The sequence below is a fragment of the Cyrtonyx montezumae genome, unplaced genomic scaffold (genome assembly GCF_038088225.1).
Source record: "Cyrtonyx montezumae isolate F1298 unplaced genomic scaffold, pur_monq_1.0 scaffold_14, whole genome shotgun sequence".
NCBI lineage: Eukaryota > Metazoa > Chordata > Aves > Galliformes > Odontophoridae > Cyrtonyx > Cyrtonyx montezumae.
Genome location: NW_027071870.1, coordinates 7036749 through 7055581, shown reverse-complemented (window position 1 = coordinate 7055581; position 18833 = coordinate 7036749). Strand labels below are relative to the sequence as shown.

At 35.8% G+C, this 18833-nt stretch overlaps 1 protein-coding gene across 3 annotated transcripts in view; it reads left to right on the top strand.

Moving 5' to 3' along the window:
- Positions 1–18833, top strand: part of NEBL (nebulette) — a 239943-nt gene that overhangs the window by 136139 nt on the left and 84971 nt on the right. Inside the window, exons 1-4 of one of the 3 annotated variants that reach the window (XM_065731351.1) lie at positions 13450–13578; positions 15958–16037; positions 16830–16924; positions 17020–17091. The exons of the other annotated variants lie outside the window; for them this stretch is intronic. Coding sequence (XP_065587423.1) covers positions 13544–13578; positions 15958–16037; positions 16830–16924; positions 17020–17091 — 282 coding nt within the window. The 5' untranslated portion in view covers positions 13450–13543. Of the gene's footprint in view, positions 1–13449; positions 13579–15957; positions 16038–16829; positions 16925–17019; positions 17092–18833 lie in introns of those variants that run through there. 3 annotated transcript variants of the gene reach the window in all.

Here is an 18833-nt window from a genome sequence, read left to right as displayed (position 1 = left end):
TTCTATGACTTGTGTATGATCTGCTACTTGTTTAAGTAGAATGTGCACTATATTTCTAAAGGGGCTCAAATTGGTCTGTTTCTTTATATGGAGCAATCCCTGGTTTATTCAAAATATTAGTGACAATTTCTAGTAAACATAAATAATATATGTGCATTTTTTTCCTCTAAGTTAGATAGATAATTTGCATTTATCATTTCCTACTGCATGCAATTTTGATTTTAGTGTTAAACATGACTACTGTGATGAAATTCATATGGGTGTACTTTTTTGCCTGTACCATGAAATCTTTATTACTTTACATGCAGGCAGATATTTACCTGTATGGAGCCTGTTGTAGGACTGTAGCCATAAAAACTCCACTATAAAAACCTGGGATGTACAAAGAAGACATCTTGTGTAATTCCTAAATTTAGGATAAAACAATATTTTCCACCTTCCAAAGATGAAGCAACTTAGTAAAATGCTGCAAGTTACTCTAAAGATGCCTGGGCTGTATTCTGTTCTTGAATAATTTTTGACAGAATCGTGGTTATGTAGAAATCACTGTAATTAAAGAGAATGTGATCTCAGCTGATGTGTAAACTTGTATATAAGAATATAGATTTATTCTGTATTCTGCTGTTAGTTGTAGAAATGTCTACAGATGGAAAAAAACTGAACTCCAAGCAGAATTAGAAGCATGAGTTCAATTTCCTCTTTATTAAATGTATATACATTTTTTCAAAGAAAATACTGGAAAATGAATGGATATAGATTGAGATTGCTGACTGATGAGAGGGCTATGATACAAGAAGTAAGTTTCTCTTGTTTTTCCAAGCAAAAAAAAAAAAAAAATCCAAAACAGCAGTAATCAGAATGGATGGAATAAGTTCATCTGTCTTAGTATTCCATCTAGCACTGATATGGTCCCTGTTACTGACAGGTCAACATCTATTAAATCATTAAAAAATAAGCACAACCTTGTAATTAGATTTGAGCTTTTGGTTTTTAGATATAATTACAGCAAAGTACATTTGTATATTCATGCTATTTATTTTGATGCAGTAATTACTATATGAAGTTTTAAGATTTTTGACAGACCAAAAGGGGAGAAATATGCATCACAGTGGTCTTTTGTCTAAAAGTTTTCAGGATTGGTTTCTTTTAATCTGAACTCCGATTGTTTTGTGCCTATATGTCTCTTTGGGACAACTTTTTCTTTTTTTGCTCACCTTTAGAAATTGTATTGTCCGTTCTCCTTATTTGACACTCACTCTTAATATCTTTGAAACTGTTTATTTTGACCTAATTCAATGGAAGGGTAGCATTCCTAAACTTTCTGATTGTTTTGTACAAAGTGTTATGTGCAGAAGATAAAGTCATCTTATTCCTTGTTTGCTTGTGCCCCAGAATGGCTGTGCCCTTGATTTGAGCTGTGTGGCACCCAGCATGCTGGGCTGCTGCCAGGAGTCCCCTTGGGCCAGCCACTGACCAGCTTAAATTGTAGATGTGGTGTGGGAAAGGCCAGGGCAGGTCAAGAGGCGCAGGGATGGCATGGAGATCTGAGAATTAATGTCTCACTTGGCAGGGACTATATGTTTCCAGACAGACTCTGACTTCCCCTGACAGCCCTTTTTAATCCTGTGACTCATGAAAAAATCAGTTCATTCTGAAGTCACTGATACAAGTTTTTGTTCACAACTCCAGTTTAATGTGGCCTTGAGTAAAATCATAAGGTTTTTTGGTTGCCTTTCCAATAGTATTAGTATTAACCATATTTCTCCAATCTTTTGAATTATGAATAAAATTGAACATTTCTTTTAAAGTATTTTGTGACTTTAATGACCTTTCAGTTGGCTTTGTCTGTCTGTGGTCATTTCTTCAGTCACATTTGGTATCTGTTGGCATTTCTGTAGGAAAGACTAAAATGTTATTACTAATGCCTAGAGGAAAAGTGTAACTTAAAGAAATTTCAGTAATCATTACAGAGTCCTAGTATCAGTGTACAGTAGTGAATATTTTATATAAACAAAATTTGTTTCTGTTAGAGAAAACATTCCTGTTTTGAAGGGAGAAGAATAGTCTAGTTTTAAAGCAATTTGTGTTACTGATGGGTAACCACTTCTGTGCCATATTAGTACAATTGTACCGCAACTCCTGTTTTTAAAAAAAAATAAAAGGAAAATTAACTGTATCCAGAGATATAGTGATGATACTGAAGCATTCTTGATTCATAGCCTTCAGACTTAATTATTATTTTTTTATTTTGTTGAAGAATGATCAGTGAGAAAATGAGTAGTTAAAGATTCAGCATATGCTTGAAAGCTGGGAGAGAGAGATGGAGTAAGAGGAAAAGCTATTGGGTTAACATTATGCTAATATAAATATTGTTTCTTCCTGACCTAATGCTTTATTTGTGCATTGTAACAGGATGTACCCAGGAAGCACTAAATGTGACAAGAACTACAATCTGAATTTTCTTTGTTTAAATTGAAGGCAGTCGTTGTTAACGAGAAGTACCATCTCTGATTCTTTTTGTTTAAATAGTACAATGTGACAGATTAAATACCTCTAAATCACAGTATCACTCTGACTGTTCTTTAGTATTCGCCGTGATTTAGTTATATTCTCTCCGAGATTTCATGTGATTTACTAAAAGAACTTGAATGAGTACTTGCCAGGATAGTATTTTTGTTGAAAATAGTGATGGCCAGCCAAACCAACATATGCTACATTTTGATATTCCAGTTTGAGTGTAATCATCTGGTAACTTGGTAAGAATTAAAGACAGATATGCACTAAACTTTCTTTAACACTAAACTTTCTTTAGTAGTATATTTTTAAGCATTATTTAACTGTTGTTCCAAAGAATGGTAAGCAAGATCTCTTCTAAAACTAACAAACCCTCGAAAGCAGTCCTGCTCTTCATTGATGGTGACTGCATTTCTTTTCCATGTCAAAAGCTGTCAGCAGTTTCTGATTTCTTTCATTTAGTTTTACTAGTTAGGCATTTCCATTTCAAGTAGTTACCCTCTCCCTTATTAGGAATTTGTCTGCCAGAAATAGCTTTTTGACACTACTTGTCATAGGTAGGAAAGTAGGAACTCAGCTGAGCTCCGTGGCATGTTTTTCTTAATGTAACCTGCTCTTGCTATGATCAGTCTTTATTTATGGGAAGAAACTGTCCTACCGTATCCCAGCATCTGCTTAGTAGGGACATCCTGTGAATGGTCATTGACAAGAAGACTTACTGGGATTGAACTACCCTGCTTGGCTTTGCTGTGGAGTATATTTGGTGTGTAAAGAATTTTTAAAGATTGGGCTCATCAAACTCTCATGTACCCAGAGAGAGTGTGCTCCAGCTCAAATGGAAGGGGTCTTACACATGTGGAGTCTGTGCAAAGATAGCAGTGGTAGAGAAATGGCTATGAGGTGAGAACAAATAAGAGGTTAATCTGTGGGAGGCATGGGAAGATGAATTTGCAATTTTCACTGTAGCTGTCTTCATCTTAGCAGTTTTGCAGGAGCTGACCTTTCTTCCCTTTCACCCTTCTCAGCTCTTTGCCATATAAGCCTTGCATTTGTGTAGACTGTGTGCTTACGATATTACCAATGGGACCTGTAAGATCTGCTCTGGTTTTCACAATATCATGGGGTATGCAAAAATTTTTCTGTGTAGGTGGTCTCACCAAAATTAGCTTGGGTCTGGTGTTTGGAGACTATGGTAATGCTTTCTGGGAGTGGAATAGTATGACATAGCCTGAGGGCTATGCTCAGACTAAATGAATTTGGAAAAGAGAAGCAGGAGGCTGATGATTCCAAAGGTTCTTTCAATCTGTCCAGGAGGAACTTAGCTGTGTTTAGGGTATCCAGTGACTGAAGATAGGATAAGAAGGCTGAGGCAGGATGAGCATAACAGTCATCCTGACATCCTGAATTGCTTTTGTATGAAGGCCTCTGTAAACATTTTCAGCTCTAGGTCTCAGAAGGCAAGATTTACTCTGCCAACTTTTCTGGTTTTTTTTTTTTTTTTCCTTCCATAAATCCTAAATGATAGTGATAGCTTTGTGCAGCCAAGCACCACTAGTGAATGGAGGTTGGAAAACTGAATGAGAAACCACAGTTGTCTTGAGGAAATCATGTGGCTGCAACTGTTGTAGGAAAAATTAACATCTTTTTAACCACTATCCCAGAAAAATGTTTTTGTTTCTGGGAAAAATATAAAGCTAAGGTGGATAGAATACTAAAAGGAATTGAAAAATGTGTGCAGGAGACGTCGCCTCATGTAAATACAGCCTTTAACAAACCATTTCACCTGCACAGAAAAATCAGTCATTACAGATGAATTTGGCAGTTAAAACAAGTCTACGGCAGGGAATAGAACAACATGACTGAAAATTAACTTCAACACAGTACATTGCACCATTTCAAAATAGTGGCAATAGATGTGGAAAATAAAAGAAAAAAAAATACATGGTGTATGGTAAGGCTGTGGACTGTTCCTGGTGATGAAATACTTCCTTTTCTATGTTCCTGTATCTGTGTTTTCTTTCTCTTTCTTTCTTTCTTTTTTTTTTTTAATTTTTACCATTTTTAATGCAGTATTTGTTTGCCATCCACAGTCATTCTTGTCTTAAACTGTCTTTGTAACTTTGTATTTTTCCAGTTGAGTTTTTGAAGTATGGGTGCAAAGACACAACATTTTCAAAATCATAAGCTGGGGTATGGAGAGCACGTTATTTCATCTTACTATGTGAAAGAGTTATTCAAAGGACAAACATACACTAAAAAATATATATTATAGGTGTTGCCAGCTTCTGATTCAGCAGTGACATGGCTATGTCTCTCCAAGAAGAGCATTTTTTTTCCAGTAACACAGCATTCTGAATGAATTTTTGATGAAAGACTGAACAGAAGTCATTAATATTCACTGTGAATAAAAGAAAAACTCTACTGTCAACTCTCACTCAATTTTTCTCTTTATTCCAAACACCGTCCATCATTCTGAACTCTCATTCCACCAGACTGCCCAGAGTAAATACAGAACAAATTCTTCATGCTGATATGTTTTGAACAAACAATTCTTAGTTATTTATAAAGACAAAGCTCTTTCTTAAAAAAAAAATTAACTGAAAGATGTAGGTGTCCTGAGGAGAGATGATGGGAAACTGGGACACCATATGACAGAACGTGGGGCTGTCAAATTGTAGCTGGGATCTACAGACTTCTGATTGTCTGACTTCTTCGAACAAGTGATGTAGAGGAAGATATTTCTACACCTTTATAAATCTTAAATAATGACAGACCATATTGAACATAATTTGATTCAAAACCTTTATATTCTTTTTCATAATGAGCAAAAATGTGAAAATCTTTTGGTCTTTTCCAATTTAGATATGGATTGGCACAAATAATGTTTATTTCAGTATATAACAGGTGATAGAGGAACAATGTTCAGTTCCACATTATTTTTTCCCATGGATAGAGAATACGAGTAGACTTTTTTCCATACCAATAAGCACATATACTGCTTTTGGCAGGGTATTATTGTGCAGTTCAGAATGTGGTAGACTAAACCATGTAGCAGTTCTGTAAAAGAAGGAAACCTGGGTTTTGACTGTTAACTTAGATTTTTATCTTCTATTTATATCTAATTGCTTTTGAAGTTTAGATAACTTCAGTCTGTTTTTTCAAGCTCTCTGAAACTCAAAAAAGATCCTGTTTTCTGTATCTGTAATACATATATTGATTACACTTTTAGAACGTATCAGCTCTGGATCTCTGCAGTTTGCCTGAAAAGATCCCATCTTATGGCTCTATATCTTATTTACTCAATAAAAGAAGTCAGGAAATGTTAAGACGTATTAACACAGTCTTTGCATTCTACGGGCAAATATTCATGCTTTTGACTAAAAACTAAATATTGAAACACAGAAAACGTCTAAGCTGTTGTTTCTTCAAATATGATTCAGATGCTAATCCTATTACACTATTTTACATTGGGAGCAGTAATATAATGGGTACTGAGCACTTCTAATATTTTCTACTAATTGCAGATTCTACCATTTTTATGCAAAAGGTTCTTGTATAGTAGAGAATCTGTCATATGTTTAGTCTTAAACATAATCCCACTTTGGAAGAACTAATCTCCTAGGGCACAATTTCATGTGGTCATTATTGATGTGAATATGATGGCTATCTATTTTAGATAGCTATGTGCATCATTTTAATTATTTTTAAAACCTAGTATCTGTTTATTTTTAAAAAGTCCTCTCTTTTCTGGCTAGAATACAATGGTTAAGTGGTCGATTAAGGTACATCATTAATCTGAGTCTTCAGCAAAATGAGTTATAATTTGTTGCAGACAGAAAACCTATGAGGAATATCCATATTATGTTGTCTGGAAGTCATTTACAGAAACAGAAACAATTCACAACAGAATTTCTATGCTTTTCAAATTAAGGCAAAGCAGAAAAGCCTGATAAACTTGAACAGGAAGTAGAGGCAAACAAAATTTAGTCTAACAAATCTTGATTAAATTGGATAAATTACATATTAATCTAGATTTCTACATGTGAGCAAAATTCACTTATCTGCTTGCATAACTTGTATATGTACATCTATTAAGTCAGAGTTGGAACCAAGATGACAGTTCACAGAATCACAGAATTGTAGGGGTTGGAAGGGACCTCTAGAGATCATAGAGTCCAACCCCCTGCCAAAGCAGCTTCCTAGCCCAGGTTGCACAGGTAGGCGTCCAGGTGGGTCTTGAATGTCTCCAGAGAAGGAGACTCCACCACCTCTCTGTGCAGCTGTACCAGTGCTCTGTCACCCTCACTGTGAAGAAGTTCCCACACACATTTGTGCAGAACTTCCTATGCCTCAGTTTGTGGCCATTTCCCCTCGTCCTATCACCACACATTGCCAAGAAGTATCTAGCCTTGACCCTTTGCCTCCTGCTCGTTAGATATTTATAGATGTGGATCAGATCCTCTTTGAGTCTTCTTTTTTCTAGTCTGAACAGACCCAGGTCTCAGCCTTTCAGATAGAAGCATCTTTACAAAAAAAGCTAATTGATGTTTATCTGTTCAAATCTTAGTATTTTGTTTGACTCAAGATGAGACAGAGGCCTTATCATTCATGGTCATTAAACCTGAGAGCAGACTTAAAATGCTTTGTCATTTTCTCTGACTTGCTTTTTTTTTTACTTTGGATTATGATAGTATATAAGAGCTATATGTAATTTCTTAATTGTTTGGACTTCAGAAGTTCTGCTTCTTAAAAGTTGTGACTCAAAACATGTTTCTTCCAGGGGAAATCTCTTTCCTAGCCTTAGTTTTAAGGTGGTTAACTGTTTCACGTAGTGTGGTTGGCACTGTCCTTGAAAGCATCTAACAGTATATGTATATGGCAATTAACTGATTATTATTATATTTTTGTGTGTCTATCAGTGTGTGTTACCATCTAACTTGCATTTTTTAAATTTTGGTCTCTTAATTTGATATTCAGTGCTGGTAGTCTGATTAAATGATATCTGCATGAATCTCTTAAGTCGTGAAGTTACCCAGATAATTTTCTGAAAAACTACTCAGGCTGGTCTCTCTGGTCTATTGTTACAGAAATTGTGATATTAGGAAAATTCTGCAGTTGTGATGTAAACTGAAGTCAGATAATCTGACTTCTTAAATTAAGAAGGTGGAGACTGTGATACCCACAAAAGCTTTCGATGCTAAAGTGAATGTGGTCCAGAATGCTATTTTTGCAACTGTGTGACAAGGTGTCCGAGAAGAGTGCAGCGAATCATACAGAGCTATTCCATCACTGTGTCAGTATTTAGCATCCTCCTTCCAAACTGTTCCTTGGCTGCCTGTTGCTTCCATCCCATCCAAAGCCTTTGCATGTGATATAGAGCCTCTCTGCCCCCCTGCAATTGCATCTGTTTGCCTGGCAAAATGTTTGCTCTAAAACAGGGCTGGTGTTTAGACTAAGGAAGACTTGGGACCATTTTCCTTGGTTCAACTGTGATGACATTCATCTAAGAAGTGATAGATCCTGCTTCCAGCCCTGAATATCTTCGAGCTCACAGATGGGTGGCCTAATCCTGGCTTTGTTGGGGGTCCTGTCAGGCATATTGCTGAAGTTGTGCTATGGTGTAGAAAGGATCAGAGGGTTCATGGGTCAGAGGCCTCAAGAGGGAGTGGGGCTGTGTCTGAGTGGTGTGGTTGTCAGGCAAAAGGGATGGAGTGACTGTGTTCTGGTTCCTACTGCAAAGGCGCTTTGTGCATTTAATGATGATGGGAAAATAACATTAGGACAAAAACGAGATTGACAAGACACTGATACTTTTTTTTTTTTTAACCTGTTTATTTTGTAACTGTAGAAATTTCTGCCAACAAACAAACAAAAACAGCAATAAAACCCCCAACCCTGTGGGTAGCATTTATCAAGTACTGTGCTGTACAGGGTGTAATATCCAGGATTAAAATATAAGTTTAGGGCATCTGAGTCTGACATTTTGAATTCCGACAAGCTTATTGGAGCTTCATCTCCATCTTGCAAAGAGTTGATTTAAAAAAATTAAAAGGCAATGAAATGTGGAAATAACTTCTGTGGCTGCAGAATACCATACATGTATATAAGATTAGGCACTTCCTGCCCTTGGGGTTTGCAGTTTTGTATTACAGATTATCATTATTGCTTACACTTTCTGATGAGATTGAGAAATTTCTTTGTCTGTAGTGTAAAGCTGCCAAAATACGTTTACCACAGACCTGAAGGCAAATATAATTCTAGAGGCAGCCTTGGGCTTTGGAGGGCTTTTTGCTGAAAGGCAGGCTCAGACTTCCCATGAGATCACTGGAGAGATAAAATGACTAAAAGCTCTTCAAAGCTAGGCCTTAGGACCCAGCATAGATTAATTCTCTTGTGATGGTTTGTATATAAAAGAAAAAAAAAATTACCAAAAATGCAGTTTATATGGAAATGTACCCAACAGGACTTGAAGTTACTTTCTAGTATTACCTAGTCTTTTTATTTCAGTATAAGAACGTCATAATATAACTTTAATTTAGGATTCAAAAGACAAGGAAGGATTATATGCCCAGCTTTCAGAGAGGTTATTTTACTCATTTCATGCCAAATGGCTGCTACCCGTGTTCAAATTAATTTGCATAACAAGTACCTACACTGTTATTCTAACCATTCTAATGGCGCATGTTAACCTAGTTGCTTGCTAATTATAATTCAGTATGAAGTCCAAAGTTAAAGACTGTTCTGTTCTTCTCTGACTTTTTCTTTTATTACTTTTATAGCTTTATTAACTCTAAAATTTGTTTTAAAATCTTCAAACCGGTGACAGTACTGTAGGTGGAATAGTAGAAACTAAGTTAGTTTATGCTGGAAATGACTTGACAGAAAAACAACTGAAAAAGAACTGGGTAAGATGGCACTAAAAAGCTTGGTACCAGCATTAGAATTGTAGGGCTGGGAGAGGAGAAATGTAGGTTCTTCACAGGCTTCCTTTCTTACTGTAGAGGTGCTGCTTTACTTCATGGCTCCTTGTTTCTAGCTTGTAAAGCTGAATTATAGGATGGTCATGAATCATCAGATGTATAGCAAGTAGCAATTCTGTAGAGTAGGCCTGAATTCTCTAAAAAATTCCAGATGTTCTAAGGAAGCAGCTTGTTCTCTGAATAACTCCTGCCACACATCCCAGTCCCTGGCTGTTCTGGGTTTATCTGGTGCTGTGGGTCAGCAGTGAGGACAAGAGCAGGTCATCCAGCTGCAACCACTAGAGCCATGGCTGCTCTCATTTATCCCGGGCAACAGCCCAGCCCTCAGATGCATACAGACAGGGAGAGGACTTGTTACCTTGTGTCTGTAGCCCTGTCAAAGGCTCTACTCCTCTATTTATAAAATTCTTAACAATGTTATCCACCTGAAGCTGTAAAAAGGATAAAGTGTACCAGATAAAGCACTTACTGTTTTTTAATGTTATTAATGGCAACAAGAGATCTTGCCCTAGGGCAGAATTTCTGGATAATTTGTGATGTATGAAACACTTGGTATAAGTATATCTTTTGCCTTTCTCAGAGGATACTTGCTGCACTTTTTCACTTGTTGCAGGCATTAGCTTTCCTTGATTTGAAGAAATGTAGTTCAGTGTACTTTTAATACGATAATTTAGGTGTACTGTGTTACACGAAGAGCAATGCAGGGCTAAATTCGTATTATTAAGTTATAGGAACTATTATTTCCCATAGTAAAATTTGAGAACTTCTTTTATGTATTCTGGTGGCAGTTTTCATGAGACTTATGCTTACTTAAAAATGTGAGTATCCAGGTAGCTCCAAGTAAACTTCCCCTAATTTCAGTGGAATTGTTTACTAGGGTAATTGTATTCCAGGAATGACAACAGTTATGTGGAGAAGGAAACAGTAAGACACTTGAAGAAAACAGTGCAGTGTAGAAGAGAGTGCTCTAGTGTGAAAGCATACGATGGAAGTGCAAAACTAAATATAATAACATTTACATATATGCAGATAAATATTTGTTTGAATGATGGCAAAAATGAAGATAATTTAAAAATAGGACAAAAGAAAATCTTACTTTAAATCATGTGGAATTCAGTGAGAACTAATGTTATTAATGCTCCTGATTTTCTATGGTTGTAGCAAAAGTGCTGGTCTGTTGATTTTTTGAAAGGTAGTGAGAAGAGAGGTAACGTTCGTGCTGAATTCTGACAATTGGAAGAGTGTTGAGTTTTCAGGTATAACAGCCTATTCTTTGGGCCTGAATAAGGTTGCACTCTTGTAAAACTTCTGATGTGTATGTCTGCTGCAGTATGCACTGTTTCTTTGTGAAGTGCTCGATGGGCTTGTATTTGATATGTGAAGATTTCTGCAGGGAATAAAATTTTTAAGCTGATGTTTTGCAGCTATGCTGTAGGCAGAGACTAAAGCAAGAGGTAAAGTTTTATGTAACTTGATTTGGAGGCTAAAAAAAATTGCCAGATAATGAATCAACTTAATCTCATTCAGTTATTCAATAAAATTCTGTAAAAATATTGTGTGCATTTCTTTGAATGTAAAAGTATGTTGCCAAATGCATGTCGACACTTCTAAATTAGGTGCTTGCTGCTTCATCAATGATACAAGCAGAAGTGTATTTTTCAGTGGATGATGGAAGAAGATGTTTTTATCATTGTATCACTGTTGTCATGGAAACTTGTGTATATCATTGTTAAATAGAGTGTATGTAAGGATCTGGCATTCCTGTGTCTTATTATTGCTAGCTATTGTATGTATTTTTAGTCTGTTTTCTTCAACACTGTAGGCAGCGCTTAAGAAATTGTAAGTTGCTCTCCTGCATCACAACTGGAAACTCAATTACAGGATTAGGTGGTCCTGAGAGCCCTCAGCACGAAGTTCTTTGCTATCAAGTTCTTTTCAATATAGAGTTATTAACAGTTTTATTTCCAGATCCTTTGTAGTTTATTATAAACACTACAAAATAATATTTATTCAAGCAAATTATTTTGAAATAGAAGCTTTTTGGATAGAATGAGCCATACATCAATTGTTGTATATTCAGTCCCTGAAAAATAATGGATATTTTCAGACTGTGTTTTGTCTTTGAATATGCTGCTAAATTCAGAATAAAAGCTCTCCTATATCTTTGTCTTAACGTGGAACACTATGCTAGAAGGGAAGCCTGACTTACACTCCAGATTTAAACCATCCTGGACACAGCATATGTGAAACTTACTGTCCTGTTTAAATCTTACAATGAGCACTGTTCACACAGTAAAGGACAACTACTCAAGAATCAGGGCTTTAAGAACGTCAAGGACATTCTGTGTTTTGCACAATCACAATACTTATTTATTTACTGATTTTGTTATTCTGCCTTCACCAGCAATTCCTTATGATGGAAATTATTTGTCTTGACACAAAAAAAAAAAAAAAAGTTGCTTGATAAATTTTTCATCATTGACCAAGGATCTTTTTTTTTTCTTTTTAATCTTCAGATTTTAAAGCTAAGATTTTGAATAACTGTTAATGAAGAACTTAGTTTTTATTTAACAAATAAAAATTAGAACAATGGAAGTTGTGTATCACATTTAGGAAATACCATTTTTGAGGCTTAAAGACTATTGTGCAAAAATAGTAGGCACTTGCGTGGATATTGTCAGGAAAATGACACTGGGGTTTTGTGTTTTTTAGAGTTCAGTGTCTGAAAAAGTTTTATACTGGTTTATTTCAGTATATTGTTACTCATCACAGCTAAGTTTACATCTGCATGGCACAATCCTGTACCATGGTGAATACTCCCACTTCTGATTGGGCCTGCATGATTCATTCGTCAGGATAATTAGCTCTATGGAAAAGGGTTTTAATAACTCAAGCAGTGTCATGATAGCATAGCTACACTGCTACTGTTTAACCAGATTAGGTTAGATACTGTTATGTGAAACAGTTTGTATTGTACAAATTTCTAAATGGTCTGTCATATTTGAGAGCATGTTTGCAAAATAAAACAATCTCTTCTTATGATATACAGGGCATTGAAGAATAATTAGGTTTTCTGAATTTCACAAATCAGTGTCCTAAGATCTTATTTTTATATATCTTTAAAAATACCATTACAATTCCTTGATTTAGCAAAATTTTGAATAAGAACTTCCATTGAATGAAAATCTTTGCTTAGATGGTGAGATATTTGCAGTTTTTGGGCTGCTGCTGACAAATGCTGTGTTAATGATCTGACATATACAAGCTTGTGGTTAAGCTTTTTCTTTAAATAGAACCATCACTTGAATGACTTTTGCTGATGTTAATTGATATTTCATATTCAGGAGAGGATAAATTTGGCAGTCCGGAAACCCATGCTTTCTGTTTGTGATTGCAGTGCTGATAGCCTAACTATGAACTTCCTTGGGCAGTGCTGCTAGTAACTTCCAGTCTGATAGATGAGTATTTCTAGAAATGAGGAGTAATTGAATCTCAGTGCTTACAAATTCCTTGTGTGCCTTTTGAAAAGAGACCACCAGCTGTGTTCTGTTGAATTAATTGTACTTATTTCTGTGATGTGTATATCTGTCCAGGGAGAACAGAAAATTATGTTCTTTTTTTCAGGGAAGTCTGTGGGTTGATTTTTAACTTACTGAAAGCAGGATAGTTAAAGCATTAAAACTCTGTCTCTCTTATATTTTCAGGCCAGAATTGCTAAGGATCTCTCTGTAATGCTGTGCACTTCTGTCTTTGACTTGCGATATAAATTCAAATACCTCTTGAAGAACACTGCTAAGTATGTTTGAGGTTGTTGTGTTCCGGTGCCTTTTCTGGGACACGCACAGTGAAATGATAAAAATTCCATTGTGTGTGTGGATGGTGCAGATCTCAGAAGGGTTTTTGGGATTATGCCAGGTCCAGTGGTAGTGTTTGTTCTGTGATGGAAGTGAGCGTAACTGCTGAATTGCTGTGTGCATCTGGACCAGGATGAGAGGAGGTCTTTGATATTTCTGGGTGAACATCACCTGAATGCATTTCAAAAAATACCAATGAAGGAGCAAGGAAATGGCACTGCTCTGGACAGGTTTGGCCACAGCTGTGTGTAGTCTACACAGGACGGTTGCCCAACTGTGTGACTGCCTTGTGTATGTGCTGGAACAACTCATACTAATGGGGACTTGATTTCCCTTATACCGTTTTCCAAAGCTGTGAGGCTAAGCTTGAACTGAGATGTGAGACATCCATGCAGGATGGCTGGAAGTAGAAATTTGGTGATGTGCAGAATTTCCTTACAAAATTGGCATGAATTTATATTCAATAATTCCCTGAAAAACCTGTTGTGTGTATGCAGAGGTTCTGCAGATATTATCTATAATTCAGTTATAAAATCTCATTTTACTACACTCTATATGCTTACAAATATTGTGTATACACAGCTCAGCAATCCGTTCCAATACAGGTTTCTTAACATTCTGTGTATCTGGACTTTAAGCAATCTGTGTTACTTCATGCCAGAATGAATGATTACAGATTCATTATATACAATGGAAAATGGTTCAGAAGAGTAAGTTTGGAGGTTTTGGAAAAAAAATGCGAATTTTGCAATTCATCTCTAGTAAAACAGTACTTCATAATCATTTTGAAGACTTAAAGATAAGTGTGTGACTAGATCTTTATTCAGACTGGATGTAGTATTTTAGAGGTTTTTTTTAAATACCTGTCAACATACACAAACATTTGCTATGGCAAATGTGCTTGTTGAATCCAGTTTATTTATTGCCTCTTCTGGAAATAAATTCAGCTTGTTCTTGACATGAAGTCTGTTAATGGAACAATAATGTATTTTTAAGCTATACAGCTCTTAAATGGTCACAACAAATTCCGCCTATCCCTGGAAGAGTCCTAGGCCAGGTTGGATAGGCCCTGGGCAGCCTGATCCAGTGGGGTTGGAAGTGTATGGTCTTCAGAGTCCCTTTCAACCCAAAGTATTCCTTGAAAATTCTCTCTGAATTTTATCTGGATATATTTGAATTCCAGGGTTGCTGTACAGGACACTGAATGTTATTAGATAGTGTTCCATGTTCTGAGGAGGAAAAAAAAGTTTTGCAGATTTCTGTATCATATAGTCTCTAACTAAATCTGCTATCTGTGGAGTGCTATACTGACTAACTTCCATGTATACTGTAGTATTTTTTTCCTTACTCCATTTTTTTGCACAATATTGTATTTTTCTTTATTATAATGATTTCTAGTGGTTGTCTTGCAATCCCTGTAATTACGAAAGTTATGTGGAACACAGCATGTTTGAATGCTCAGTTATACCTGGCATAGGTGATGCAAAAAATGTGAAAAAATGAAATTCTATGAAATCAATTCAAGATCATGCTAACAAGAAAGTAGATCTTTATTATAAAGAAACCATTACAGGAAAAACTCAATTAATATATAATAAATTATGCTATGTTCAGTTATGAAAAACCACAATGTAAAACAAAATACAATGTAAGCATGCTAAAATCTGAACACGCTCCCATCAACCCAAAACCCGAACAGTTTTATTTGGTCATTTTGACTATATTTACTTTCCATGACAGAAAATAGAAAAAGATTTCCCATATTCAGCAGCCTTTGCAGCTACTGACAGCTCAACTATTTCTTAACTATTTTTCAGTGTCTTCGCATACATAATTTATTAAATGTAGAAAGGAAAGGGAAATTAATGGTGGTGGAAGAATACTGTATTTAAAATAGTATCACAAAAGCTTTGTTGCTACATTTCTGACACTTTTGTAGATCTTAACATGTGGTGCTTGAAATCATGCATAAGTCCGTGGCTTAGGAATATATCTTCTATGGCAGTAGTTTTCAAAAATGTCCAGTTATTGTGCATACCCAGCTTATAAGACTAAATTTCTCTTTTCCGCAAGGATGAAGCACCCTGGGCTCCAAAGAACTGTCATATTAAATTAGAGGTGATCCACACCTACACAAACCAGGCCTTCAGATTTCAGCCTGAACATCAGCAGTGCCAATTGAAATGTGGACTTTAGGAACTTATATTTGAAATAACAAGATGAAAAATCTCGAAGATTTCTGTACTATTAATCCATAACGAATTCTATGTCTTGATGATTATATCCTGAAAGCATGAAAGCAGTTAGTTCCTTTTTTCTTAATATATTTTGTTTCAGTCCCCAGAAATGTGTGTTTTTAAATAAGATCAAGGGGGTATTGTGTTTGGGCTCAAGTACTCAATACTCTTTGAATGGGTTTTCCAAGATCACACATTCCTTATATCTTTGCCAGATTGCAAAACTCTGTAGTGGTGAATCACTCTGTTAGATGAAGTTCAAAATCATGACCTGTATAAAATGAGAAGTAGATATGCTACAGTTTAGAAAGAAAATGATAAAATTCTGGTTACTGTGACTGGTCCTGTAATATGTACTTACATGTTTTACAGATGTAAACACGGTGACACCATATCCTTTAGAATAAGGATGTATTTCAGTTTCACTTTAGCTGGACTTCATATTGAAAAAGGTTGGTTTTGTGATCATGACATTTGTAATGGTGAATGAACTTGCATGGTTGTATAAATACATAGCTATATATGTTTTTAAGCATGCAGATGTGTTTATATCTGTCTGTTCACAGATTTAGACTTCAGCGAACTTCACTGATTTCAGGCATGCTGTAGAGTCTGAGCTCTTTCCTGCAACTCTGAACCTTTTTAGGGTTTTCATGTTTTCTCCACATATTAATTAATAATATGGAAAGAGTTTAAGGAATTGTTTATGCTTGATGGAAAAACTCATTTTCCTGGTGAATATACTAGCTGCCACATCTACTGGAAAATGAGAACAGTGTATTTTTTTAATTGGACCAACAAAAAAAAAAAAATGTTGTGATGACCACTTTTGAAGTCTGCATGCCTTGAATCTTAGAACTGCACAGTTTTCCCATAACCATAGTATCAATGTTCCTCTTTTAAGCCTGTTAATTTTGCTAAATTACTTATGTTATGAATTAATTGAATCACAGCGTTTTAATTGTGTTCATAGTCATTTTAAAAATAGTTGACTGGGATAGGTCATTTAATTATATTTTATCTGTAAGAAGGCATTAGCTCTGCTGCTACTGATAGCTAGCAAGGCCATCTGCAATGCCTTTCAGTTCACTCACACTGAATTTTTCAGATAAAGACTGTCAAGTGCTTCCTAAATAAGGAAGGATCCTTGGTAAAGTTAAGTGCGGTGGAGGGCACAAATGAAGCATTGATTCCAGGCATGCTGTAGAGTCTGAGCTGTTTCCTGCAACTCTGATCCTTTTTAGAGTTTTCATTGTTGTTTTCTCCAAGTATTAAAATGCGAGTATCTGTCACTCAGGAATTCACAGAGGATGAAAATGAGAATGGAGAAGAAGGAAGGGTGAGTTAACCCCAATAGCTCTGAAAATTAATTTTTTTATTTACTTGTTACTCTTTTAGGACAAGAAACCTGGAATGATTACCTTTCTTTTATAGGTCTTCCTCAAGCCTGTTATTGAGGACAAAAATATGGAGCTGGCCCGAAAATGCAGTGAAATAATAAGTGATGTAAGTGACAATGATTGTTTGCATCCTTACATTTCCAGTTCTCTTTTTGGTGCTTTTATTTTTATCATGTGTATACATTTACAGTACCTATTTATTCAGAAATGTACCATGCAGCTTGTGCCCATCCAAGGCTCAAATATAGAGCACAGATAATAGAAAAGCACAGCGTACTCTGATACCTTGAATTATTAGCTGTGGAAGGATGAGCTTCTTGGAGCACTTAAGCTGTATGAAGCATAGGACCTAGGAAGAAGTTCCAAAAGTTGGGTCTCAAACAGAAGGTGACACCCATGAGAACACTGGCCAGTTTCACCAGAAAAATGCAGTATGTTTTGCCATTTGCTGCTCAGTCCTATTAAGTTTGGTTCGTTAGAATAGAACTGGGTGCTGTACTCACATAGCTGTAAAGAGAGAAGATAAACAGATGAACTTTGGTTATTGTCTACTAGTATTTGGTGATAGAAGCTCAAATCTGCATAGTGTATTATTATTGACTTGCAATTGTGGGGAAAGCCCACTGAAATGATAAGGTAAAATGAGTCTGAAAAGTAGCTTTTCCCCCTCACTTGAATTGCAATTGGAATGATTGTTGTATACAGCATGTTGAGGATGGTGGCAAATGAGAAAAAGTCATTGGAAAGAGACTTTCTTTAACAAGTGTTCTAGTTAAACTGAATTGGGGGCAGTTTATCTTGTGTTATGATATTACCACAGCCCATGTTACATTTTAATACAAGGTTCAGGATCTGAACATAGTGAATGATTTTTTGAGAGTAGCACATACAGAATCTACATTTTAAATGATTAAAAAGTATATGTCAGAAAAGATTAGGTAACTCAGAATAACAGTACCTTAGAGATGTAGGTTTTACAGTGCTGGCTCAAAAGTGTGACTTATTGAAGTCTTTGTCCACGGAGCATCTGGTAGTATTTTCATTTTCACAAGAATATTGCTGAAAATTAGAAAGATCCTTAAAAGAAGCTACCATTATGGCTCCTTTGTAATCTCAAGCTATTTTAGGAAGTAGTCGAGATTATTACTATTTTTACTGATGGCTGTCTACAGGCTCTCTGTGGGAAATGATTAGCATCTGCCACAATACAGCTCATGTTAATTCATGGGAAGGCCAAATAAAAATGGAGATGGAATAACAGACTGACCCAAAATACATGTTGCTTCTGTACAATTTATTTTTCTGAACATGGTTGCTGTTCTTCAAGGCAAAAACTCCTCAAAAAAATGTTGACGAAATATTTTCATTGAAACGAATTACTACTGTGCTGTGTACCCATTAGTAGTAATGTTGACAGTGACTGTTGGTCTCTACATTTAGCAGTTAATTGTATTTTCTCTAAGTTTCTAAAGGTTCTTGGAGGCTAAAGTGAGTAATTAAGATAAACCAGGTTCCTGAAACCTGTAACAGTGTGGAGATGTGAGCTTTTGCTGAAAACTTGTCATGCATTTAGCCTGCAAATGCTTTTGATTTTCATTGAGACATGTGAAAGATAATGGCAACATGTCATTAATGCTTTCAGGGCCATAGTAATATGTAATTGTCCAGAACAAATTTAATTTCAAAGATGATGTTCTTTGTTTAAAAATGACACTCATTTTGTGGGCTTCATTCAGCCTTCGCTAAAGTCAGTAGGTGTGTTCTGATTGACTTGGATGGAGTGTGTACATGCTTAAGGAATGAATTGGAATTTCTTGTGACCAGTGATGTCATTTGTTCTATGATGAG